Source organism: Desmodus rotundus, chromosome 9 (genome assembly GCF_022682495.2).
Source record: "Desmodus rotundus isolate HL8 chromosome 9, HLdesRot8A.1, whole genome shotgun sequence".
NCBI classification, from domain to species: domain Eukaryota; kingdom Metazoa; phylum Chordata; class Mammalia; order Chiroptera; family Phyllostomidae; genus Desmodus; species Desmodus rotundus.
This window is the reverse complement of record NC_071395.1, coordinates 61,363,810-61,391,014: the sequence shown is the minus strand read 5'-3', so window position 1 is coordinate 61,391,014 and position 27,205 is coordinate 61,363,810. Positions and strand designations below refer to the sequence as shown.

Below are 27,205 nucleotides of genomic sequence, written 5' to 3'. Positions count from 1 at the left end.
CATACAGCATGAATTATGTTCTCCTCTTCTCTTAGAAAGGAGGCCCCCAAAGGTAAGAAACCTGATGCATTCTCTTGACACACATGCCACCACTCTCCTATCGCAGCCCATGGCCACCATTGCATTGCGCTGTCCTCCTCCCGTTCTTCACACCCTCAGCTCTCCCAAGGGTGTGAAGAGAGCCCCAGCAGCTTCCGCCTTTTGAGGCAGGTGGGGCAGGGAGGAAGGCTGAGCAACGTGGCACAGTGAAGAGGGCCCTGGATGACGATGGGCTGCATGGTGCTACAACCACTGCTGGGTGACCCTGGACACCCACAGTTGCAAGTGCCTACTACAGACAGGAGGGTCTGCTGGTACAGAAAACATGAAGGTGTGTCTGTTTCTCAGGCACTCGCAGGTCATTAAGAAAGGACACTGCCCTATTCATACAACCCCACTCCAAGGAGTGAGAAGCATGGCCTGGAGTGCACAGGTGTCTCTGAAAGCTATTGGTAGGTGCCTGTGGAGGCCCCTTCTCCCATCTGGGTCTGTTTCAACTGTCAAAGGTGAGGGCTAGACTAAAGGATGCCTCCGAGGACTCCGCCAACACCACGATATCAACCGTGCCCCTGGTCCCTTATGAGACATCCAGGACAGCCCCCTACGTCACTGGGACCAGAATGTGTGACGGTGCTGACTGGGCCTGATCCTGTGAATGCACTGGATGTTGGTCTGGGCATGTCCTCCACACCCAGGTGTCAATGAAACCTCACCCCACCCCACCCCACTGGAATGAGGAAAAGAGGCAGCCTAGCCCTTTAATTGCCCCTTGTCACTTCTCTGTGCCAGCTGGGCATGCTGTGGCACTCAACAGGTATCAGCAATCCAGCAGATTTAGCACGAATCATACCACACAGGGGTAAAGACTTCTGCTATGGTTTACTCTGCCATATGAGAGCTCTTCAAACATTAACCATGCAAAGCTCCAGAATCCTTGAGCCAGTAGGGATGTCTGGGAACTGAGCCAGAGCAGCTGCACCCTCCAGGTCTTTGACCCATGACTCCATGCAAGTACCCCAGCTCTGCAGGGGAAAAACCTTATCCTTAGGCAAGTTACTACTCTCCCCACAAGGCCATTTGAAAGAGTAAACGTGAACCTAGTGAGAGCAGCTAGCACTGTAATTGGTGCATGGTTTCTTTTTACCTCTACATTTATCACATAGGCAAGCTGGTTCCAAACAATGTGCATGGCTACCTGGAGGAAGTGAGCCTCAGGCTTCTGCCCTGGCTACAGCCACCACACCCTTAGACCGACAGCCTGATGTCACTAATAAGCATCCCCACACACTGACTTCTTGCTGAAGCATGGGCACCTCAAAACACTATTGGGCTGCCATATCCTCACTGGTTGACAGGGAGACAGGTACAACCCCGCGCAACGGGTTGAGAGGAAGGATAATGAATCACTTGCACCAATATTAGACTTTGAGGAACAGTCTGCCCACCACCCTCCATCCAGGAAGCCCAAAAGTAAAGTTACCTGAGGACGGACAGAAAGCAGGTGCAGCAAAAGCTGGGCTGGAATCTGGTCTCAGAATCATGCCTCAAACACCCTTGTCCTCTGCTCCAGGACAAGGGTGCTCCCACGTGGCTGGAGGTGGGCCATAACTGGGACTACACAAAGTCCTTCAAAGCCTCCTCAACTTTCAAGGAGTCTCTGTCCTCCTCCACCTGCACTGTCCTATTCACTCATCCAAGTGTCCCACAGCTTGGTAAGCAACACCACCCTTGTTAGAAGTAAACACAGACTCCTCAAGGACAGCACAGAGACTCTTTCCTCCCTCACCTCCTTGGGGGCCACTGGAAAAGGGTGCTGGGCCTTGCTAGTATAGCCCCTTTCACTTTGTGGGGCTTGTCAACAAGATGACTCAAGTCGCAGCGGCATCAGAGCTCTGTGATGCCAGGCTCCATGTCACATGACTGGGGCTAAACCACTTCTCTATCACCCTAATCAGCATGAGGGGCCAGTCCTTTCAGGTCCTTTCCTACACTGACATTCCATGACTGATTATCCTGTGAAAACACAGACAGCTGTGGAAGGAGGGACATGCGACACCAGGTGGGATTATGCCATCAGGGACCATCTTTGATGGCTCCAGTCTCTTCCTTTCCCTCATCTATGTACTGCCTTTCCTGTGTCTGGTGCCCACATCTCAGGCCCAGCAGTGGTAGCCAGGAGCACTATTTAACCTTGCCCAAAACGAGAGTGAGGGAAGAACCAGAGAGGGCGATGATGTGAAGAAGAGACAGCCACTCCTTCTGGCCACATGGAAGTCACACTTCTCCCAAGAAGGTGGCTGGCCCTTCCCACTGATCTCCAGGCCTGGTCTAAGGTACTGCCACTCTACCCTTTAGATGCAGCTCAGATCATCTCTTTTGTGGAAACTTCCACGCAGAGTCTGCTAGCCCTACTCTGTTCCCAGAGCACTTCACATTAGCTCCTCCTGGTCACACCCTCTGTCAGCTGAGAAACGGCCCTCAAAGATCCCCATTTCCCAGTTTGCAGAACCCATGAATGTTACCTTAGTTGGTAAAAGGGACTTTGCAGATGTGATTAAGGTAAAGACTTCAAGATGGGGAGATTGTCCTGGCTTATCCAGGTGAGCCCGAAATGTAATCGCAAGTGTCCTCAGAAGAGAGAGGCAGAGAGAGATGTGACACGGAAGAGGAGGACATGGAGTGACGGAAGCAAGAGGCTGCAGTGACAAGAGCAAGGCGCTACGAGCCGAGCCGAGGCAGGCAGGCTCCCCTGGAACCCGAGAAAGGCAAGGACCCAGGTTCTCCCCTGGAGCCTCCAGAAGGAACCTGCCCTGCTGGCACCTTGACTTTAGCCTAACCCAGGGATCCTGATTTTGAACTCCGGACCTCCAGAACTGTAGGAGAACAAATGTGTTGCTTAAAGCCTCCAGGTTAGTTGCAATTTGTTCTAGCAGCCACAGGAAACTAACACACCTACTACAGAGTTAGCCCCACTTGCTTTACCATTGTCTCTGAGATTCCACCAGTGGAACCATTCCCTTCCCTTCCCTGCCAAAGAAAAGATTCTTCTAAAAAAGTGTTTGTGGAGTAGAGGGAAGGCAGAAGACATTAAGACAGCAACACAGTAAGCTGCCTACACACAATTAACACCTTAAGTGGATTGGCTTACCAGACTCTTAGTATTTCCTATTTCCCAAGAAGGTCCAAAGCAAAAGACATGGTCAGGCAGGAAGAGCTGGGTGCACATAGGGTGGCATCCTGAGTAGGTGGTGGAGCAAGAGGGACCTGAGAATTAAGGGTGCAGGGACTTTGCTCCCTGGAAGACTCTGCAGCCTGGCTTCCTGTTGCCAAGACATGTGTGTCTGAGGACTGCATGCACACAATGAACACACTAGGACTAGTTACCTGGCTGTTTTTCAACCCAAATGTTTTCTGTTGCTAACTTCCATAAAGTGACTCTTTTTCAACAGTTCTTCCCCTGCTGCTACTTTATTAGTTTTCTAACCCATTATTTCAAGCTGTTTACTTTCCTAATACCCAAAGTCATTTCTCCCTCTGCAGGGAGGGAACCACCAAGTCCGTTTTCATACATACTCACTCTGCAGGCCACAGAGAAGTCCATTCAGGCTCTGATGATCTCCAACAAGGGTGCCATTGAGGCCCATCCTCTGCTGCTATCCAAGAGCAGAGCAAAGGCCATGAAACTCCCTCCACCAGCCCAACAGAACTGCTCCTCCAACCACCCCATTACCTTCTTCCATCACTAAAAGAGTTGTGCACACTCCAAGAGCTGGACAGATGGCACCTAAATGGACAAGATGTGAAACCAGTCAGCCTCCTCTGTTAATTAATTGTGGGGGTCCAGAAGTCTCCCCACTCAGAAGCTGCAGGCACACTGGGAAAGACAGAGAGAAGAACGGGGGGTATCTCATTATGGCTCATGGGCACTGAACAGAGAGCTAGGCAGGTAATTGCTATTTTTCTGTGTTTGACTCACCACCTATGTAACTGGGAAGAAAGGTAAGCACACTGGACAGTTCCAGTGAGAAAAGAATGGTACTCGCCAAGCAACATGAAGTTGGCCAAGTTATCTCAGTGTGATGTATAAGTCAAAGAAGGCAGATTCTCAGGGGGAGACCTTCTTAAAATGTTTACAACAGACTCAAGCACCAGAGTCAAGGACAATGGCAGACCTACTGACTCACCATCCTATCAGCCAACATGCACTGAGCTTCTCCCACACCTCGACCTATTATTCGGTGTCCTGTCTATGCAGGCAAATACCAGACCCTGCCTCAAGGTGCTCACTGTCCTGAAGAGGGAGGCCCTTGTGGAGATAAGCGCCCTGGGGATAAGGGGCAGAAGAAGGAAGATCACGTCTGACCTGGGTCTTCTCTTGGTCCTTGAGAATGATTCATGGCTTCCTGCCCAGCCTTCCCACCCCATCTGGCTGGTGTTTGCTTGTTCCCTTCTACCTGACCCCCTTTAGCCACTCGTTCCTGTATGCTGGCCTCTAACTCTTCCCTCTCCAAGTCTCAGGCCATCCATGTAAAAGATCCCAACACCCTAGGCACTAATGCCTGTACCACCCCAGACTCTGGCCCCAGTATGTAAAACAGTGAGCCCTCCCCTCCCCACCACTACCCAGATTGGGGCCAGCCTGTGACCCCCTGTGTTGGGTCTCCCTACCCATAAAACAAAGGTCTAGCCCAGGGTCCTCTAGAAACCCCTCTGATCTAACCCCCAGAAGTCTGCTCTGCTCTTCATTCAAATAGTCCCATTATTAACCATTGGTGGCTTCCATCCCCCAGCTGTTCCCTATGTGGAAAACTGTCAGGATGGGTGGGGATATCTGCCTGGCAGCCTGAGCCGGAGGGGAACCACCAATGATGGATTGCCGCTTTGTTCAAGGAGACCAATCCCTAGCCCCCGAGGGGAGCCAACCAGAATTTGGTGCATAAAAGCCCACCATATTCCCTGCTTGCACTCGACTTCCTCGGCCCTGCTCTGCAGACTGGAGAATCTCACCCCGGTGTGCAAACCCCAATAAAGCTCTGTACTGCCTAATTTTGTGGCTGACTGGCATTTCTTCCTCAGCAGAGCCTAAGAAAACCTTTCAAAAATGTCACTTAGTCTAGCATGCAGAGTTGTAAATGACCAGAAAAAGCTACCAGAGGCAGAACAGTGCACTTTCCAATAGCCACCAAGGTCAAATACCTTAACAAGCCTATCTTCAAGCTCCTACCCAACTTAGTAAAAAGCAGGGGAGAGGAGGAAAAAGTTCAGCTCCCAGGTTGCAGAGACCAACATGTGCACTGAAGATTATGGGGAACCGTTCCAAGCGTGGGAAATGTGGCCCAGCCCCCACTCAGAAAAGCCAGTGGGGAGCGAGGTTCAGCGGGCAGGACCCACACCCATGGATAGGTTCTCCTGTGGGGAATCAAGCCCTCATTGTACCTAGGCCGCTTTGAGACTTGCTTTTAAAATATCCCTGTAACTAGTTGCTGTTTTTAAAGCTGATTAAAGGGAAAGTCTTTGCTCTTTCTCCCAAGCCTAAACCTAGTCGGGGGCTGTGCCACGGGGGGGGGGGGGGGGGGGGGGGGTTAATGAGGGTTTTTACATTGTGCCTCTCATTGTGTGGACTTTTGCTTGCGGTTGGCGGGTCACCTAACTTTTGTGGTTCTGTCCAGGTCCAGCTAATCCTGTCACAGGTGACTTCTAGCAGTGAGCGCCCTTGTGGCTTTTAACTGCTCCACCCGTGCCCGCGAGATTGCGGCAGATGCTTGGGAGAGAGAGCAAGGCTCCTGCTTCCTAAAGAGGGTACAGTTGCAAAGCAGTCGCAAGAGAGGGCAACCTAGGAAGAAAACCCTTTTCCTCTGAAATCGAACACACCCCACGACCTTCCCGAAAAGCACTCGGTGTCATCGGCCCTTACCCGGGCTGATGCGCACACCCCAACCAAGTTGGTGTGTTGACCACAACTGCGGCTCGTAGCCCTGGGTCCCTGTTCCTGGGCGCCAGATGATGCAGATCCCGGCCCGCAGGATCTGTTGTGGTTGCAATAGACAAATACACATGGACTACCGAGTCCTGTGGAGGAAAAGGGACGGCGCGGTCACTCTCTCAAGAGGAGAGCGCCCCATCCTTGCCTTGACAGGCTTTTATTGCTTTTCTGGGCACATTACATTGAGGATGGTCCTCATTTACTATGCACAGGTTCGCTTTAGGCAGTTACAGAAAACAAAGGAGAGGGTGTTGCTAATTACATAAAAGAGGAAGGATATTTGCAAATGTGAAGGGAAAAGTGGTTAAGCTGGTTACACTCATCCTTGGAAGGTTTAGCATAGATTTTAGGAAGTTACTTTAAAGATATACAGTAAAGGTTTGCTGCCTCAATTCAGGGTGAGGGAGTTTTAGCAAAAAGCAAGTCTCAAAGCGGCCTAGGTACAATGAGAGCCTGATTCCCCAGGGGATAGGGGAACCTATCCGTGGGTGTGGGTCCTGCCCGCAGAATCTGGCTCCCCACTGGCTTTTCCGAGTAGGAGCTGGGCCACATTTCCCACGCTTGGAACAGTTCCCCATAGAAGATCCCAGAGAGACACAGAGAAAATGCCCCTGGCATCTGCTAGGTTCATTCTAGTAGACAAAGTCTCATCTGTCACGTTAAGGGAAAAAGGAACATGGCACTTGTAAGCTTCACTGCTGACCCCAGATCTTCTGACAACAGGACTTCATTGTCAGTTGGCTCTGAAGACTCCTCATCCTACCTGGGCTCATCCATGGTATACCTCACTCACTTTAACATTTCAAAATCACTTAAAGGTGGCCCAAAGTGGCCTACAGGAAGCCCACAGGCTGAGCACAGGGGCTCGCACCCTCAGCAATCACCCCTCACACTGCTATCTACTCCCTGCCACCAGGAGACTACTGCACAAACACCACAAGGACTGCACTAGTACCTCACCTTCCAGCCAAGGAAGGCCTTGTGTGCATAATATATACTTACAGGTTCTAGTTTAACATACTTAAGTCATTAAGCAATGAATTATTACAACATCCCTCCCAAAGAGGCAAAAAGTATTTTTAGTTGTCATGATTAAGGAAAGATGGGATGAGGGACTCAGATCTAAGGAAACTAAAGTGGGCAGGGGTCAAACACCTCGGTACACTGGACTCGCCTTCCAAACACCCCTGCTGGTCCACAACTCCTGAACACTCCCAGGATGTGCCTACCTGGACAGCCAGCACACTGGGCCCTGGCCTACTGAGTAGCCAGTAGTCCCCTACCTGTCTCCCAGCTACTCTCCACTTCTCCTCCTAAACATCAGTCCCTGCACTGGCCTCAGAGGTTATCTAGAAAGACTGTTGTTCACACATCGGCCAACACTGGCAAGTACTTACTACTTTTAAAAGGTTCAAAAAACAAGTTAATTATTGTGGAAAAATAAGTTAGTTAAATGGTCAACACATGAAGAAGTGCCTTGTCATGCAGGCACAGGGACAACCTGCCCCAGGAGGATATCCATCAGTGCCCCCCTTCACTCCGGCTGCAGAGGGGCTGGGGAAGGGAGGGATCGCAAACAGTCCACAACCTCAATTCAAGTAGCACCAGATCATATCCACTTTAAAACCTGGATTGGTCCTGGCCAGGTAGCTCAGTCGGTTAGAGCGTTGTTCCAAAGCACTAAGGTTATAAGGATCGATCCTCAGTCAGGGAGGGTACAAACAAGAATCAACCAAAGAATGCATCAATACGTGGAACAGCGAATCAATGTTTCTGCCTGTCTCGCTCTCTCTCTAAATATCAATAAACATAAAAAATAAAACCGTATTAAGGCTCTGTGTATAGTTCCACTTGGCAGAAGTCTCCCAACCTGTGCATGACAGCACCTAGAGACCTCAATGGGATGCAGTGCATCCACAGGGGCGTGGGGGCTGCTCTCCCTCTTTGGCAGCCCCCATCTTGCTCACAGGCTAGTGTAAGGATGAAAACAAATACTTCTGTGTTAAAAGCTAATTTTTAAAACTACTATTATTATCACAGCAAGCAAAGCACTGGGGAAGAGCAGTGGAGTAGAGGAGGAAAGGAAGGTTGTCCCAGGCTCACTGCAGGCCAGGCAATGCTGTGAGGTTCCTATGCAGGAAAAACAGGCAGGGAAGAGGGCCTGGCTCAAGGCCATTCAGCCAGAAACAGCAGAACTTGATGAAAACCCACATTTCCTGGACTCCCAAACCAACACTCTTCCTACTACACTCCTGGGGCTCCCAGCACCTACCACAACAGGCCTGCTTCCATCCCCTGGAAGCTGAAACCACGAGGAAAAAAGTACTAAGGCCAAAGCATGGCCCGACACATGACAGATTTTAAAGTAAATCTAAAAACAGGAGACTAATCTGTAAAATATCTTCTCTGATTCTCCATTTTGCTCCATCCTTCGAACAGGAGGGCTCCCCACACCTGAGGAAGCTTCTGTCTCTCAACCAGGCACAGGGACTATCAGGTCTAAAATTAGTTTAGTTCAACGACCTAGAAGACACAAGGGAAATTACTGGAACTGCCAGTCAGTCTGTGGCTACTGATACACCCAGGGGGTGGGCAAGATGCTGAGAGTGCAGCCTGGCTCTTGGCCAGTGCCACTAGGCCATTCCCCCGCTGCTCTCAGATAGTAGAGGCAGGCTGAACCAGCCATTGTGAGACATAGCAAACAACAGGACAGCTGGGGAAAGACCCCATCACTCTCCCAGAAGGCGTCTCACCTATTTACAAATCATAGTTCTGTCACTGAGAAGCTGAGCAACCACACAAACTCCCAGGGCCTCCGTTTCTCCATCTGTGCAATCCATGTTGTGGTGAGGACCACGGTAAAGATTGTGCCTGAAGAGCCAACACAGAGTGCTGTGCCGAGCATGCTGCCCCTCCCCAACCTCCATGACAAGCAGGAAAGAGGCCAAGACCCTGTCTTCCTCCCAGAAGACATCTCTGACTCCCCAGACCACATACTGCCTGACTAACAAGTGCATCACAGTTTTGCTTTGCTATTTCATCTTTACACGCTATGTGGGTCCCAACAGGCTGTGAGCTTCACCACGAGAGGGGTCTTCTTTTGACCACAAGTCCTTTCCCTGCAGCTATGGACACAACAGCCACCATGGTTACCAATGAATCATACACACCAGCCTGTCTAGATAAGTTCCAAGTGGAGGAAAACACAGCCAGAGTTTAAAGCAGGGGTTCTCAAATATTAGTGGTCCCTAAAAAATCACAGGAAGTGGTTACTTAAATAGTGGATACCTGGGCCTGGCCTCGGGAGAGTCTCCTGCAGGGGAATGTCTGCACAATGATGTGATGAGAGAAGAGTGAGAGAACCTCAAAGACAGGTCCTAAAAGCAGTGGGGCTGAGCTGTGAGGTCCCCCTCCTCACTCTTCTATGGCCTTGGGTATCTGTGTCCTACTCAGGGTTTTGTGACCTAAATTTTTTCAAGAATAAAGTGGGCAAAGGTCCTGAGGTCAAAACAACCTCTGGGACTCTGTCCTAAAGGAAGCAAACTGTCAAGGAGCCAGAAACTAACCCATTAGCACTCACTGTCCTCTAAAGTGTTCAGACCAAGCTTACGGCTTCACACATGAGCACACACATCCCAGAGTAGCTTCTCTGGCTGGACCTTTGCATCCTTTAGAACTGTCAAACCCACAGCTACTCCCCAAGAAAAGCACACACCACTTACCTGAGGAATCTAGAGAAGTAAAAATCAGACATGAAGTAGAATGGGGTCTGCCAGGGGCTGTGGGGAAGGGGACTGGGGAGTTAGTGTTTAACAGGGACAATGTTTCAGTTTTGCAAGATGAAAGGAATTCTGCAGATGGATGGGGTGATGGTTGCACAATATGAATGCGCTTAATGCCACAGAACTGTACTCTTAAAAATAGTTAAAATGGTCAATTCTGTTACATAGATTTTACCACAATTAGAAACAAAGAAGGCTAAGACCATCTTTCTGCCTGCCCCCAGGAGGGAAAAGGAAGAGAACATGAAAGCAAGGGCCTCAGAGCTTCACTGCGCAGTGTGCTCTGCCCAAATCTCAGGGCCTGCTTCCCCTCTCAGGACTTGGTGTTTCTCTGGGAAAGACTCCTACGGTGGCCTTTGGGTTCCGAAGATGCCAGCACATTAGCCTTACATCAGTCCCCAAAAGCTCAAAAAGAAGTAGCAGAATTTGATACAATAATGCGTGGATTGCAGGAGGAAAAACAAAAGTAGAGGAGAAAGGCAGCAGTGTGGGTTCCCAGACCCCTCACTCTGCCCACGGCTGTAACAGCAGAGGCCCAGCCAGGCTGCTCAGGCTCCCGCTTGTCTGTGAGGCTATCCTGGGCCCACCACGCCTCAGCTTGCATTTGGGAGATTTCTCTTCCTTTTTTTGGAAAACTGCCTCTCCTGTACACCCACCAGTTACAGGGTACGTGGGTGTAGCAAGAAAAAACTTCCCAAAAAAGCAAAAGTGACTCCCAAAGGTTAGTCGCAATCCAGAGCCTTGTGAAAAAGAAAGGCAACAACTAGTTCCCAGAAGGTCCAAACCTAGCAGAAGACCCCAAGCAGAAAGGGCTCTCAAAGTAGCCCGAGGCAGGCACTCGCCCAGGGACTGAGGCCCGTCCCCCTCCTGGGACTCCTGACACCCACAGTGACTGCTTTGTGCCTCTCTTGGTCCTAGTGAAGGGGTCCTACACAACTTCCCCCCAGCTGGGTCTCTGGAGCCCTCTGGAGAGTGTTCTCCTTTCTGCTGAGGAACCATTAAAAGCTGCATGCTCACAACACCCCTAATCCCTCTCCCAGAAGCACCCCAGCTCCCATCTTCTCAAGCTGAAAGCAGCAATTCTGTAACAGTGCATTTACAAAGATGCCAAGTTCAACTGAAGAAATATTGACTGGGTCTCTGCCATGTAAATCCCAAGCCAGACAATGCAGAAAGATACCGAAAACTATCAGGGGGCCCCAAAATGGAAGGGGGGCCACAATCTAGTTGGTAAGATAACATTTAAACAAATTAAAACAAATAGTAATATTGTATAAAAGTGAAGTAACAATTTGAAAGATATTGTGACTAAGTGTTAAGGGCAAAGTCCAGCCACTGAATGCTGTGAAAGTTATTACACACAGGTTAGCTAGGGAGGTCCAGAAGATAGGATAGTGCTGGAACTCAGCTTGGTGGGAGAGGTAGAATTGGTGGTGGCTACCAGCTGCTCAGAGCTGCTGCTCTTGAAGACCAGCACCAAAATGGAGCCATTACACAGGCGTGACGGTCCCAGCATGCCACAGGAAATGGTACCTATGTGCTCCCCAGGTAAAAGCCATGCAAAAGCAGTTCTGCTAGCCCTGTGATCACCTGATGTGCAGGGACACTCCATGGCAACCCCTCCATACCAGAAACAGGCCCACCCCTGTTCCCTGCCTGGCACCTACGACACCAGCCAGCTTCCCTCATTCCCAGACAATCTGATGACTGTCTGTATCTTTGTACCTTTTGTACCTTTGTACCTCTGAAGAACAAGGGATAACAACTCATATTTTATTTTTGAAATATTAGAAAAATTTTTAAAAGTCACCAACAAGATCTCACAGGGTTTCTAAGCCTTGGCACTCTTGACATTTGCAGCCCGATCATTCTCTTATGGGTGGAGTGGTTTGTTCTGTGCAAACAGCATGTTTAGCAGCATCCCTGGCCTCCACCCACTAGGGGCCAGTAGCAACCCCCTCCACCCACACAGTTGTGAGAATATGAGATGACTCCAAGCCATGCCAGGCCTTGGAGGCACTGTGGTCCCCAATTGAAGACCACAGCTTTAGGTACTCAAACAGAACACTAATGGCTAGAACTCAGCGTACACACAGCCTGCCTGAAAGTTCTCCAGCTCCAGGTCTCAGGACCCTGCTGGCCAGGTGGAGGCAGGAGTCCAGGCTTCAGGAAAGCTGACCATGGTTCAGAGCTCCAGGATTCTGATGATGCTCATCCAGTGAGTGGCGTGAAGAACAAGTCTTCATGCAAACCACTGAGGAACAGGAGTCCTGTAAGCCACACGGCGGCAGCCGCTGATGCTAACCACTGGGCGGCTGGCATCTGACTGCCCTCTTCACCCAGCCTCTTCCAAGTGCAACCCTAACGCTTCCTTGCAATTGTCCCCGTACATGAGAGAAGATCCTTACCTGCCTGAAATGTTTTTTAAAGGTCTTTCAAAGCAACCACCACTGATTTTTTTCACTCATAGAAATAATGCCACTTTGTTCCCTGGAGGTGCAGTGTATCTGTACCACCCACAGTTTGAGCAGATCAGCACTGACTAATTCACGGGATCAGTCCCTTAAGCTCCAAGGTTGTCTGCCAAAAAGTGGTCCATGGTCCAAAACTCTCAGCTCTGGCCATTCCCCCAATGCCCTATCTGCAGTCCAAGTTTTTTTTGAATTTTCTTTCTCTTCTCACGTCATTAGCACAGCTCCACTTCTGCCCTAGCAGGGCATGAAATAATACCCAACCAACTTCCACGTTGCTGGGAGACCAAAATGTCCTTCAAGGTGTCAGTTCTCATGGCTCCATGGCTCTTGGGATGCAGCATATGCAGTGTGTTTGTGCCCACACAAAGGCATCCCCAGTAGTCACCCTCTTTGTGCTTGTGCAACTGAGCTGAAGGGAATAATGAATGGTGCCGGACTCCAGTTAGGCCTAAAGAAAGACTTCCTGACCAGAATGATTGGTCTTCAAGGAAAAGTCCATCCCAGCCTGAATATAATCCAGTGACATCTGAGGCTCCTTCTCTAATTATTAGTCTTTGCGGGACTTCAGAACAGGCCAGCCAGGCTGACGGAGGACAAGTAAACCTCAAGGCTCTTAGCAGCCCAGCTCCCACCCCAGAGCTACTGCAGAAACAATAGCCAAGTATAACACACAGAAACAACACTGGGTTACCTCCATGCCTGCTTCCTTCCCTCAAAGGAAACAAGGGTCCAAGTGAAATCAGTGCCCCTGCTCCCACCGCCAGCAAGTTCTACCACCCCATTGGCATGCATCTCCAATTCAGTCACCTCAAACTACTCTGGACCACAGATGTTTCTATGGCAAAAATCCTCTGTGGTCCATCTACACTGTACAAATATGCTCACAGGAAGAATGAGAAAGATGAAAATTCTTTTTAAGAAACCAATGAGGTGATAGTTAATAAAGAACTAGGTGTCATATTTATTAATTCCATACATAGATAATATACCATTAATTTATCCCAGAAGTAAATTAGAGAAAGCATCAAAACTCAAAAATTAGCCCTGGCTGGTGTGGCTCAGTGGACTGAGTGCTGGCCTGTGAACCAAAGGGTCATGGGTTTGATTCCTAGTCAGGGCACATGCCTGGTGTGCAGGCCAGGTTCCCGGTTGGGGGCACGTGACAGGCAACCACACATTGGTGTTTCTCTCCCTCTCTTTCTCCCTCTCTCAAGAAATAAATAAAATCTTTTTTAAAAAACTGCAAAAATCAAGATGCATGTGTGGAAATGGACCCACCTGTGGCCTATTCCCCTATGAGCTGTAGTAACCACCCTAAAGTCCAAGAGCACACAGTCTCTGAGGTCCTTGGGGGGGTTGGAAGGGGCGGGGACGGTCATCTCTGCTCACACTTCCAGAACATGTTTTCATCCTCGAAGCAAAGAAATAAATTCTGGGTGGGATGGGGCCAACATATTTTACATGGTGTGACTAGATTTTCTAGGATAATCCCAATTTAAAAATGCAGTCCAAATGAATGCACACACACTCACATACTCAAGTGGAACCAGAAAAGGTGCTCCAATCATCCATCTTCAACCCTTTATAAAGCCTGGAATTTGCTCATACCTTAGATTAGTTAGGAGACCAATCTTCTTTAGCAAAAAAAAATCAGGATACAAAATAGGTGGAAAAGGAAAAGCCAGAACATTCTACCTGATTGGTTTTCAAGTTTGCCTCTGGACCAAGGGCCATAGTCATCCAGCCCAGGAAGTGGGAAGCAAACCAGATGGGTGGCAGGGCAGGAAGGAGCCTGTATGCACTGGCTGAGAGACCAGAACAATGACAACCAGCAGGTCTCTGCAGAGCACCTGGACGTGGAAGAACAATTACAGCAACAGAACTGAGGGGCAGTCTTAGGACTGGGGCAGGTGAATGCACGTGTGCTCAACTTCCACATGCACGCCCAGGGCCAGCCCCGGTCTGCCCCTGCTGGTCCACAGCCTGTTCCATTTCTAACTAGGAGTGCCATTGCCAAGACCAACCCCTGTTAGCCTTGGACAGAAGGACTTCCTCCCTCATTACTTAACTCTCATCCATGACCACTGAAGATGTCTCAAACCAAAGGTCTGGGTTTTAAAGGGTCATCTTTATCAGCTGTCGTAAGTTCTTCAAAAATTCCAGGCTCCAAAAGAGAAGCTCAAGTGAGAGCACACAGATGCTGTGCTCATAGATGATGCAAATGCAGCCCAAAGCAGTGGCCTGGGGAAGACAGAGATGGGGAGTGGGCAGAGGACACTCACCATCTCATCCAGGGCATAGCGCAGGAGTCCGTGCTCGTACAGGATAAAGAACCGCCGCTGCCACTTCTGCAAAGGAACCCAGAGTGGGTGTTTAGTGGGAGGGTTCTGGCCCTGATCTCCGTGTGCTAAGTCCCTGAGTCTGCCAAACCTGTAATCTAAAGAACGCTGGTTCCACAGCTTCCATTTCTGATGGCAGGTAAAGAAGGACTCAAGGCAGAAGAACGGTGATTTATTAGCCAGGATTGGGCCAGAGCAGAGGCCCAAGCCACACAGTGTGTTTCCACATAAGTTATTGAGATTTAACAAGGTGCCTGGTTTATTTTAATTTGCAAGCTCCTCAGGAACAGCAATGTCTTGGTCACCTATTTGAATTCTTTATGTACCTAGCACAGAGCTCATCATATAATATGTATCAATATTTATTTGATGAATTATCTGACATGATATGGAACAACCTGAGAATTGCAAGCACTGATTCCCTGCTTCTGAAAAAATCTAGGAAACTGCTGTGAAAGGGTGTCTCATAGGGAATGGGAGACAGGGGAAAAGGTAGCCAGGCCCTAGTACTCACTGAGAAGTGAGCTCAAAACTGAGGAGCTATGAGACCAGTGGGGACAACTCCGATGTCCAGGGAGTGTGTGACTGACAGGGTACCCTCTCTCTGCTCTCCAACCAAAGGCCAGGTACTGGAGGCCGATGGTGGTCCAATGGCACTGAGGGAAGAATGAAAAAGACCATGAGGTATATGCCTTCCTCATGAGGATCTCATGACCTATTTTCACCATTTCAAAAAGCTCAACATAATTCATACTTTTACGGGCAGTAAGGCCACAAGAACTATCTAAATTATCATGCCTCTTTTCTTTGCGCCAGAATTACATCATTTATAATAATGATTTTCCCATTAGAAGCTGGGAATGGCATTTCTGTAAGACCTAAATATAAATGGGAAAAGGTTACTGCAGGCATTGAAACACAGTCCTCCAGCCTGGGTGGCAGAAACAGGACACTGATCCCCCTTACAAAGAGGACCAGTAGAGGACTGGTTCCACGCTGGGTGTCCAGGGGGAAACTGCCTAGGAAACACTCTCAAGGCTCCAATTTGTAGCCTTTAAGGACAGCCCATTGTAGAAGGAATCCCGAATAACCACACACAAGGCCTGTGGGGTACTGCGCTAGCCCCCTCGAGAACAGTGTTCGGGCTGGCAGCAGCAGAGACCAAGAGGCAGTCAGAGGCTCTCTGGGAGAGCAGGGGACAAGAAGGGAACAGCGCTGCGGCAATGAGTGGGGTACAGGCAGCAGCACCTGGAAAAGAGCGTTTAGAAAAGGAAACACATCATTTTCATTGGACTCAAATCCAAAGGGGATCCCTGGCAGAGGAATAAACCACTGGTCAGGAACAAGGCACCAGCAGCCATGCACAGCAAGAACCTGCATTGGGCTGGAGTGCCCAGGAGAGCAGGAATAAAAGCAAAAGTTGGTCCTCAAGACCCCCATCCCTTCACTAGCACTCATTTGCTGAGCCCCTAGCTGGGGAGGACAGGAGGAGAGGAAAGTGAAGAGGGAAGGAGGGAGCTACAGGAGGCAGAGCCCTGGCACTGAAGGAACTGGGAGCCTAACTAGCACAATTGCAAACATTTGCTGAACTGCTCTTTTGCCTTTTCCATTAACTATTTAACTATTCCATTTAACTACTTCTAGAGTCAAGCTGACCAATGAAACAGGCAGCACCATGTGAGAACTTATTTTGAAGGGAGCACTAGGCTTAACTAGGTGTAACTGAGACTTCCTGTGGGTTCTAAGAGCTTTCCAATGGGGTTCCCTCCTGCTCCTACAATTCAGCAATCCACTTGTCAACTCCCCATCTCCTTCCTCCTTTCTGTCAATTTACCCTTAGGGGAGCCCCTCTCCAGTCCCTCCCGCCCCAGGAGTTCACTGATTCCCTTACCCGAGACCGATGCACTGGGTTGTCAAAGTCGGTCCCATCTGGAGCCAGGAGCAGCCAGCCACCATAAATGGGTTTTGCCTGGAGGCGAAAAGGGCAGGTCGTCAGTGGCATTGGACCAGAGAGAAAGAACAGGTTTAGACAGTCAAATTAATGACAAGCACTTGCGAGAAACAGAAGTCACCTCTACCTAGCACATTCCACACATCTCATTCCCCAGCCACAGCCTGGGTCTCCAAGGAAGATGTGTGACAGCAAAAGGCTCATGGGAGGTCTGCAGCACCTGGTACAGACAGTGGAACAGGAAACCCAGTGGGAAGATGAGAAACTGCAGAGTACAGGACCTCCTAAGGAATAGATGCCTCTCTCAAGTTCCTGATCAAGCCACCAAGATCAGAAAAAATGGCATTTTATTCAATAACCATCTGAGTGCTGGGGTGTGCTAGGTACCAGGTATATCACGTGAACAACACAGTCAAACACCCTCATCCTGATGGTAGGAAACAGCCTGGAAGAAGAGACACTGCTTCAGGGCTCGCAGCTAGCACCGGCCAAAGAATCACCCAATTACTGGTTGTATAACCTTGAGCTGAAAACCCTTTGAGTTTCAACTCTCCCATTTGCAGGTGGGGGTGGGCAATAATTATATCTACACCTCATGAAACTTATGTGAGGATGGATGAGATAATGCAAAGGAATGTAAATGGTGTAGCCATTGTGGAAAACAGTTTGGCAGTTCCTCAAAAGGTTAAACACAGAATTCCATACACCCCAGAATTCCACTCTTAGCCATATACACTCAAGAAAACTTAAAACAGGTGCTCAAATAAAAACTTGGACATGAATGTTCACAGCAGCACTACAGACAATGACCAAAAGGTAAAACAACCTAATGACCATTAATAGATGAATGGATAAACCGTGGTACATCCATGCAATAAGAAGGCCTAAGTACTGACACATACTATAACGTGGATGAACCTTGAAGGCTTTATGCTGAGAGAAGACAGACACAAAAGACCACACATAGTATGATTCCACTTTTATGAATAGGTAAATCCAGAGAAACAGAAAGCAGATTAGTGGCTGCCGGGCCATGGAGGGAACAGGAGATAGGGAGTGAACACGCTAACAGCTACGGGGATTCTTCTTAGGGTGATGAAAATGTTCTGGAGTAAGATAGTGGAGATGGCTGCATGACCTTGTGAATATGCTAAAAACTACTGAATTGTACACTTTAAGAGGATGAATTTCATGGTATATAAATTATATCTCAAAAAAACCAGAAAAAAATACTGAGTACAGTGTTTAGCCTATAAATACTTAATAAATGTTAATTACTATTATACTTTTATATTCAAAGAGTCCTCTTCATCCAAGACCCTGGCAGTAGCAGCTCAACATGAACTAAAAGATCCAGACAGATACTCTGGCTCTGCTTCCCTTTTCAGCCACACCCAGCTGGTGAGAAGGGACTGGAAAAGCCATTAAGCAGGCCTATCTGTCCACTATACTTTGACGGGCAGTAACACAAATTAAAACCCAACCCCCACCTTACACAGGACTGATCTCCAGATGAGCCTTAGGGCTCTCTTGCCACACCACTTCATTTAATAGCTGTGGCACCTGTAACTCAGAGAGGGAAGGTCACTTGCTACAGCTCACACAGTATCTGGGTGAGCTAAGAACACTCTTTTTTCTTGGCTGCTGCAGGGTCCTCATGGGCCCCAGGGGAAGCACACTGGCTTTTCCCCACGAACGTGACCCGAGCAGGTAAGAGGGGCCGTGGGCAAGGGGTATGCAGTGGGCTGAAGGGAGGAGGTGAGAGGCCGGCTTTGATGAAACACAGGAATAGGTACTGGCAGGGAACCAGGGATAGATTAGAGGGACACAATGCAGGAAGGCCATGACCTGAGTAGGGAATAAAATTCTGCCTGGGAAAGCAGAAGCGAAGAGAGTAGAGGCCTGTGTTTTCAGCAAGCACCAGCGGCGCACAGCTGTCCCCAAGCAAGCGAGCAAGCTCAGCCTCTCTCCCACATCACTCAGGGTTGTATGTGCACACTTGGCAGACCCCACAAAAGCCCTCATGAAGCACTGGGGTAGGTATCCTGGGCCAGATCAATCCCCACTTTGCCTATCATCATAAAGTCCTCCAAACTGTAAAACAGAGAGGTCAGACCACGGCCACGCCCCCTCCATTTCCATCTAGGTTTCATTATACAGCACCCTCCTAGTCTCCGGCTACAGCGCTTTGGGGCAACTTCACATTATCAGCTATATCTACTTGACCTGTCCCTAATGGGACAGTGGGAGACCCGAGGGACTGGCATAGGTCTCCTCAGAACCAGACACTGTCTCACCCCAACCCAACATCAGTGTCATTCACTCAACAAATGTCTACTCAGACTTACTGTGTGAGCAGCTCCATGGTCTGCCAGCACCCACCTTGCTTGGCCATGACTTCCTTCTACACATCACCCCAAAGGGTACCCCTTCCAAGTATGCAGGTTATCCTGAAAGATGGGAAGGCTGGGCCAATGGAAGGCACAGGGCAAGAAACAAGTGCCCTGGGAGGAGAAGCAGGCTGGGAAGCAGGTAACATTCCATCAGGAACATTTACCAAGGCAAATTCATAGCAACAAGAGGCAGGTCAGTGGTTGCTTATGGCTGAGGGATAGAAGGATTAGGGGATGAGAGCTAAGAGGTACAAGGGTTCTTTTGGGATGATGAATATGCTCTAAAATTGATTGTGGTGATGGCTGTACACCTCTGGGAATATACTGAAAATCATCAAATTGTACACTTTAATTGGGTCAATTGCAGGGTATGTGAATGTTATCTTAATAAAGCTGTTAAACAAAATCATTTACCAAGGCCCATGACAGGCAATAGGGAAGCAGAGATACATAAGAAACTGCTCCTATTCTCCTGGGTTCACAGTCCAAAAGAAATGTAAATTAATGAAGCCTCTTCCCATACCTAAGAAGAACTTATCTGGGGAGGGGCCAGGGAGCAGGTCATTTTGAAAGTTTTCAAGTGACACGGCTTTACTCCCCCTCCCCCACCATCAAATTTGGGAAAATTCATTCAAAGAGGCAGGAACAAAGGTTTCAAAGGTCAATAACCTGGTCTGTTGGTTTGCAGGAAGGGTGATGGAATGTGCCAGACACAGAAGGCAGAGGGGGAGCAAGAGGCAGCAGGCACAGGTCTGACAGAGTACAGGTGGAGCAAGAAGCACCTACAGGGTTGATTTGGTGCCTCTGGCTGAACAACAAGAACCACCAGGTGTTCACTGTGCAGCTCCAGGGTCACTGGGAGACAGCGAGGTACCTAACGCCCTGCACTACCATCTAAAGTGAGCCAATGGGGGAGCAGAAATGACCCTGAAGGAGGTGAGCCCCCTACATACACACAGGATGACAGACTGGGATAGAGAGGGCTCTCGGGCCAGGCACAGTGGCAGGAATGCTGTGTTATGGGGACAGTGAGGAAGGAGCCAAGATCAGCTCATGCTGGTTCTTAAAACTTCTCAGCGCCTCTTACTGAAAACATCCCAACTCTGTAACCCAGTCCAGAAGCCTGAGAAGTCAAGCACCAGGACACCCAACTCACAGAGCTGCTTCTTCCTTAGATAATCTGCCATCCTGACCTGGCCACCTGGCCCAGGAAGTACTGTAGCTTCTCCTAATATTTCTCAGACTATCTAAAATGCCAACATCAGACCCAGTCATGTCAACAAGTCCAGAAGCCCAGCAGGGACAGTCACGAGTGGTTTTGTGAGGCAGCAGTTCCCCCTTCTTCCCTGGGGCAAGGCCTCCAACAGGCCCGAAGGCCTTCTCTTCCTGAGAACCCGTAATAACCTGAAACACAACTTTGAAACCGACAACCCAAGGAACCTGGCACACAGGAGTATGCTCTAGAAACTCTTAGTGGTATGCTTAGATTTTTTGTTTTCTGGCTTGTTTGTTCGTTTTTGGAGGGGGGTGGTGTGCAGGAGAAGCAGCTCTCTGTTCAGTCAATCCTGAGGGTCCAAGCTGGGCTGTAAGGACCCAAAGGCTGGGGGTGGGTTGTTTCAGGCAGGCCACCCAGGTGAAAGCACAACAGCCTACCTACACCCCATGTACAAGTCACCATGTGAAAGCACCTCCTGACCTGCTTCTCTTCCAATTCAGCCAATCTTCCCTCACAGACCCAGTAACACAGAGGCTGTTCTTCCTTCTGGCTGGTCTCTGCGAGGAGGCTGCTGGTGGTCTGGGCAGACTCCCCAACCCAAAGCCCCTCCAAATAGGGTTCTCTGAAACTTCTGCTTCCTGGAAGATGGGATAGATGTAATTTTCCCTATTCTTCCTATGTACAAATAAAACCCTGGACACTGTATATGAGACAAACTAGAGAACACTCTGCAAAGTGGAGAAAAGGCAGGCAGGATGGAGACACTTGAGGAACCAAGAAACAACAAGGAGGTGAGGGCCTTGGGTTTTCTTTTTGCCTCACTGTCCCAAAAGGAAGACTGGAGGAGCAGGCAACCTAGGAGTGCCAACAGGCATAGACAAAATATAAAAGCTTGTTCTCCTCAGCCAAAGAGCCAGGGAAGAGACAGCCTGGCAAGACAGAAAACTCTTAAAGACAATAACCACCCTACTCCCGCCAGACACCACAGAAAAGATGAAGCCTGACCCCTACCATGACAGCAAAGGCTAGACTCCCACATTGCTGGCTGAGAGGAGTCCCAGCACCCCTGCCAGGGAAGTGTCAGGAGGCCAGGTAGGGAGCTAGGATTTCTATCCCCACCCTGCAGCAAAAAGGCATCCTGTCTCTCCCTGTTGGGACAATGTCAGAGGAGTATATCTGGGGACTCCCCCTGAATATACTCCCCTCCATCCCCACAGTAACAAGGCACCTCCACCTGAGGTGTCAATGTAAACCAAGCAGGGGGCAGGGCAGGGGGTGGGGGCCTGTGCTTCCACCTAAAAATATAAAAAGCAGTAGTTCCCCTTCCCCTGCTGAAGTAGTGTCAGAAAAATCCAACCAAAAGAGAAGGGTCAAACACAAACCTAATGAAAATGTCTGTGTTTCAGTCGAAAAATCAGTATCATCTGAGGTGGGGTGGAGGGATGGGGAGAGAAGGCATACATCTGTAATTGAATAACAATAAAAAAAAAAAAGAAAAAAAAAGAAAAATCAGTATCATACCAAGAACCATCAAGGTTGTAAAACTGAATGAACAAAGATACTTGACGGAGGCCAACACTGAGGTAGACATGTCAGAATTATCTGATGATAATTTTAAAGCAGCCAGGCTAAAATGCTTCAACAAGAAATTATGATCCGGTCAACATGGAGGCATAGGTAGGCACGCTTCACCTCTTCAGGCAACCACAGAAAGAATTACAACTAGATCTCAGAACAATTAACACCCAGAGCCATCAGAAAACTGAGTTGTATGGAAGTCCGACAACCAAGGATTTAAAGGCTGTCGTGGTTCAGTGGACTGAGTGCCGGCCTGAGAACCATAAAGAAGCCACATTCATCCAGATGGGTAGGAGAAGTGATGGAGTAGCAGAGATGGGTGGAAAGGCACGGAGATGCTGTGTGACAAGGAGAGGCAGCAGCGGAGGCAAAATGGACAGTCCCAAATTCACATATGGTGGATAAAAATCTATAGAGGGATAACTTGGGAATGAGCCATCCCAGCCCCAGGCCAGACTGCACAGCCCAGGGTTCCGGGAGAGAAATCCCCGTAACTTCTGGCTGTAAAAACCAGTAGGGGTTGCGGCAGCAGAAGAAACTGCCGAATTTTCAGGAGACTCCAATTATAGGGCCCACACAGACTTCGTGTATATGCAAACCCACCCACTCTGGGACTCACCACCAGGGCAACAGCGGGAAGGGCACCCAGTCACATACAGGAAGTGAGTGAAGTGACTTGAAACAGGATGGGTGCCGGGAAAACCTCCCAAAGCCAGGCAGCAGTACTGTCCCCTCTCTAAGCCTTCCTTACACACAGAGCCACAAAGCAGTGAAGCAGGTTGCTCCGCCCTGGCAATCACCTAAGCCTCCACCCCACACAATTTACTGGTGCCTTTTCTATAATAGGCCACACTACTAAGACAGGAGGGGGTTAAAGTACCTCTCCCTAATACACAGAAACAAACACAGGGAGCCTGACAAATTGAGGAGACAAAGAAATATGGCCCAAATGAAAGAACAGAACAAAACCGCAGAAAAAGAACTAAACAAAACAGAGATAGCTAATCTATCAGATGCAGAGTTCAAAACACTGGTGATCCAGATGCTGAAAGAACTCACTGAGGATGGCAAATGCATAAGGGAAGAAATGAAGGCTACACTAAGTGGGATAAAGAAAAATCTACAGGGGCCCAACAGTGAAGTGAAGGTGGCCAGGACTCAAACCAACAATTTGGAACATAAGGAATAAATAAACATTCAACCAGAATAACAAGAAGAAAAATGAATTAAAAAAAACAAGGAAAGTATAAGGACCCTCTGAGACATCACCAAATGTACCAACATCTGAATCATAGAGACACCAGAAGAAGAAGAGAAAGAGAAAGAAATTGAAAACTTATTTGAGAAAACAATAAAAGAAAACTTCTCTAATTTGGCGAAGGATATAGACATACAAGTCCAGGAAGCACAGAGAGTGACAAACAAGTTGGACCCAAAGGGGACCACACCAAGACACATCATAATTAAAATGCCAACGGTTAAAGATAAACAGAGAATCTTTTCAATTAGCAATAATCACACCTCGGATAAACCTCATGGGCTACGATACTGCCACTGCGCAAAGCTTAAAGATAAACGGAGAATCTTAAAAGCAGCAAGAGGAAAGCAGTTACCTACAAAGGAGTTCCCAATAAGACTATCAGCCGATTTCTCAAAAGAAACTTTGCAGGCAAGAAGGGACTGGCAAGAAGTATTCAAAGTGATGAACAGCAAGGACCTACAACCTAGATTACTCTATCCAGCAAAGTTATCATTTAGAATGGAAGGGCAGATAAAGTGCTTCCCAGACAAAGTAAAGCTAAAGGAGTTTATCATCACCAGGCTAATATTACATGACATGTTAAAGGGACCTATTTAAGAAAAAGAAGATCAAAACTATGAACATTAAAATGGCAACAAATTCACAACTATCAACAACCGAATCTAAAAAACAAACTGTGAAACAACTAGAACAGGAACAGAATCATAGATATGGAGCCATTTGAAGGGTTATCAGCTGGGAGGGGGGAAGTGGAAAATAGGGGGGAAAGGTGCAGGGATTAAGAAGCATAATTGTCCCTGGCTGGTATGGCTCAGTGGATTGAGTGCAGGCCTGCAAACCAAAGGGTCACCAGTTCAATTCCCAGTCAGGGCACATGCCAGGGTTGTGGGCCAGGTCCAATGTTTCTCTCCCCATTCCTTCCCCTCTCTTTAAAAGTAAATAAATAAAATCTTTTTTAAAAATTGATTTTAAAAAAACTCCCCCAAAACAAATCTCAGGCCCAAAGGGTATTATTAGAGAATTCTACCAAATGTTTAAAGAATTAATACCAATTCTACAGTCTTTTCCAGAAAATAGAAGAAAAAACACTTTCCAAGTCATTTTATGAAGCTACTATTAACCTGATATCAAAATCAGACAGAGTACCAAAAAAGGGGGAAGAAAAAGAACTACAAACCAATATTCCTCATAAATATAAATGCAAAAATCAACAATATTAGCAAAATAGAATTCAGCAACACATTTAAAGAATTATATACTATGACAAAATGGGGTTTATTCCAGGGATGAAAGGCTGGTTTAGTATATTTTTTAATTCAATGTAATCTATCATATTAATAGGCTACAGAAGAAAAATTGTGATCTTATCCTTCAGTGCAAAAAAAAGCATTTGACGAAGTTCAACACACATTCATGATTTAGATGATTTAGAAAACAAACAAAACAACCCTGGAAAGTAGAAATAGAAGGGAGCTTCCTCAACTGGTAATGAGCATCTCCAAAGGACTAGAGAGCTAACACTGCACATAATGGTGAACGGTGAGAGACTAAATGCTTCCCCTCTAAGATCAGTAACTAGGCAATGGCACCCACTCTCAGACCTCTTATGCGACCAGGGGGTAGAAGTTCCAGTCAGTGCAATAAGGCAAGGCAAGGAAACAGAAGGCACACAGATCAGAAAGAAGAAATAAAATATTTACAGATGACATAATTGTCTAAGTAGAAAACCACAAGGAATCTACAGATATAAGATTGGTATAAAAAATCGACTGCATTTCTAGACTAGCAATAAATATGCAAACACCAAAATTAAATATATACTACTACTTATAATCACTTTTTAAAAATTAAATACTTGTAACAAAGCATGTAGAGGATTTACATGTTGAAAACTATACACCGTTGGTGAAAGAAATCAAAGAAGATCTAAATAAATGGAGAAGCACGTTGTGTTCATACACTAGAAGATTGACAATTCTCCCCATTGACAAACAGGTTTAAGGCAATTACTATCAAAAGCTCAGCAAGACTTTTTGTAGATATAGACAAGATTATTCTAAAATGCATTTTGAAAGGCAAAGAAACTAGAATAATTTCTAAAAATTAAAAAAGAATAAAGGAGGAATCCTTATAACTGATTACAAGTTTCATTATTTATCCACAGTAATCAAGATTATGTGGTATTAATGGAAAGTTAGACACAGTGAAACAAAGAACCAGAAATAGACCCACACAAATACACCCAACTTAGTTTTTGACAAAGGTGCTACAGCATTTCAACAGAGGACACAGCTTTCAACAAAGGGTGCTGCAGCAAAAAAGGACATCCACACTCTAGCTGGTGTAGCTCAGTGGATTGAGCGCAGGCCAGCGAACCAAATGGTCGCTGGTTCAATTCCAAGTCAGGGCACATGCCTAGGCTGCAGGCCAGGTCCCCAGTGGCGGACACATGAGAAGCAACCACACATTGGTGTTTCTCTCCCTCTCTTTCTCCCTCCCTTCCCTTCCCTTCTCTCTAAAAGTAAAATTCAAAAATAAATAAGTAAATGGACATCCACAAGTAGAAAATAAACCTCAAACTTACAGAAAAATTAATTCAAAATGGAACATAAACTTATCAAATTAGACTTCATTAAAATTAAAAACTTTTGCTCTACAAAAAGATCCCCTTAGGAGCGTGAAAAGGTAAGCTACCAAGTGGGATAAAAAATTTGCAAACCAAATATCTAACAAAGGACTAGTGTGTAAACGTGTATAAAATACATAAAAACCTTTCAAAACTCAGTAGTAAAAAAACAAACAATGCAATTAGAACTGGGTACAAGACATGAAAAGATCTTCTACATCTTTACCCATTAGGAAAATACAAATTGAAACCACATGAGATATTACTACACACTTATGAAAATGACTTAAATTTAAAAAGCAAAATAAAATGGTGAGAACAGCAAATGCTGACAAGGATGTAAAGAAAGTATAGTTGACCTCCGAGCACAGGTTTGAACTACACAGGTCCACTTACACAAAGATTTTTTCCAATAAATACCTGTACTGTTTTCAGGCCATGGTTGGGAGTCTGTGGATGTGGAAGGCTGACTGTGCGCACTGACCTGTGCCATTTTATACGGGGACTTGAGCATTCTCAGATTTTAGTTTGTGGGGAGGAGGGTTCTTAGAACCGACCCCATGAGGATACTAAAGAAAAACTAAGCTTTGACAGAACCAAAGTTACATGTGGATTTTTGAATGTGCAGAAGGGAGGGTTGCAGGGCGTGGGGACGCAATACCCCTAACTCCCATGTTATTCATGTGTCAGCTGTCTATCACTCACACATTGCTGGAGAGAATGTGAAATGGCACAGCCAGTCTGAACAAGGTTGGTTTCCTAAAAAACTAAACATGCACCTACCATACAACCCAGCAACTGCACTGCTGGGTATTCCAGAAAAATGAAAACTTACACTCACAAAAAAACTGTACACAAAAAATTATAATAGCTTTATTGTAATAGCCAAAAACTGGAAGCAAAGCAGATGTCCTTCAACAGGTGAACATTAAACAGTTTAACAAACTGTGGTACATGACACCCTGGAATACTAGTCAGCAATAAAAGAAACAAACTGTTGATACATGCGGCCTGAATGAATCGCCAGCAAACATGATGAGAGAACAAGCGAATCCCCAAAGATTTCTTGTTGTGCCGTTAACACAACATTCCTGAAACGTGGACTTCACGGGCAGCCCAGATGCATGGCTGCCAGGGGCTGAGGAGGCAGCAGTGGTGGGAGGCAGGAGGTGTGGCTGGGAGGGTCCTGGGAGAAGGACACAGGGGATCTCAACGTACTATCTCTTACAACTGCAAAGGGAAGCTACAATTATCTCAAAATAACATTTAATTTAGAAAAAGAAAATCAAACTTGTTACTTCCCGAAAACTTCCTTTTCACACACACAGGGATAATACTGGAAGGGGGACCTGCCACAGCCTGAGAGCCAGAGGCTCCAGCCACAAAGACCTTAGCATCCACTGAAATCCACCAAGGTCTTCCCCAGGCAGGGCTACCTAACATGACCCTCAGCTACACTGCCTCAGTTCCCCTAGCCTTTCCAACAGCTTCTGGAGGCTCCATGCAAGCTCACACACACACCCTCTCTCAGGCCTGTCTACCTGACCACAACAAGGTTCTTGC

At 47.4% G+C, this 27,205-nt stretch overlaps 1 protein-coding gene and 1 non-coding gene across 9 annotated transcripts in view; both read right to left on the bottom strand.

Moving 5' to 3' along the window:
• Positions 1 to 27,205, bottom strand: part of MPRIP (myosin phosphatase Rho interacting protein) — a 160,420-nt gene that overhangs the window by 107,976 nt on the left and 25,239 nt on the right. For all 8 annotated transcript variants that reach the window (XM_053910499.1, XM_053910498.1, XM_053910497.1 and 5 more), the window contains exons 2-3: positions 16,509 to 16,586; positions 14,561 to 14,626 (exon numbers count right to left, since the gene is read on the bottom strand). In XM_053910499.1, coding sequence (XP_053766474.1) covers positions 14,561 to 14,626; positions 16,509 to 16,586 — 144 coding nt within the window. The remainder of the gene's footprint in view (positions 1 to 14,560; positions 14,627 to 16,508; positions 16,587 to 27,205) is intronic.
• Positions 23,186 to 23,321, bottom strand: LOC112308970 (U4 spliceosomal RNA). The gene has a single exon (XR_011650432.1). It is a non-coding gene; the product is annotated as a U4 spliceosomal RNA (small nuclear RNA).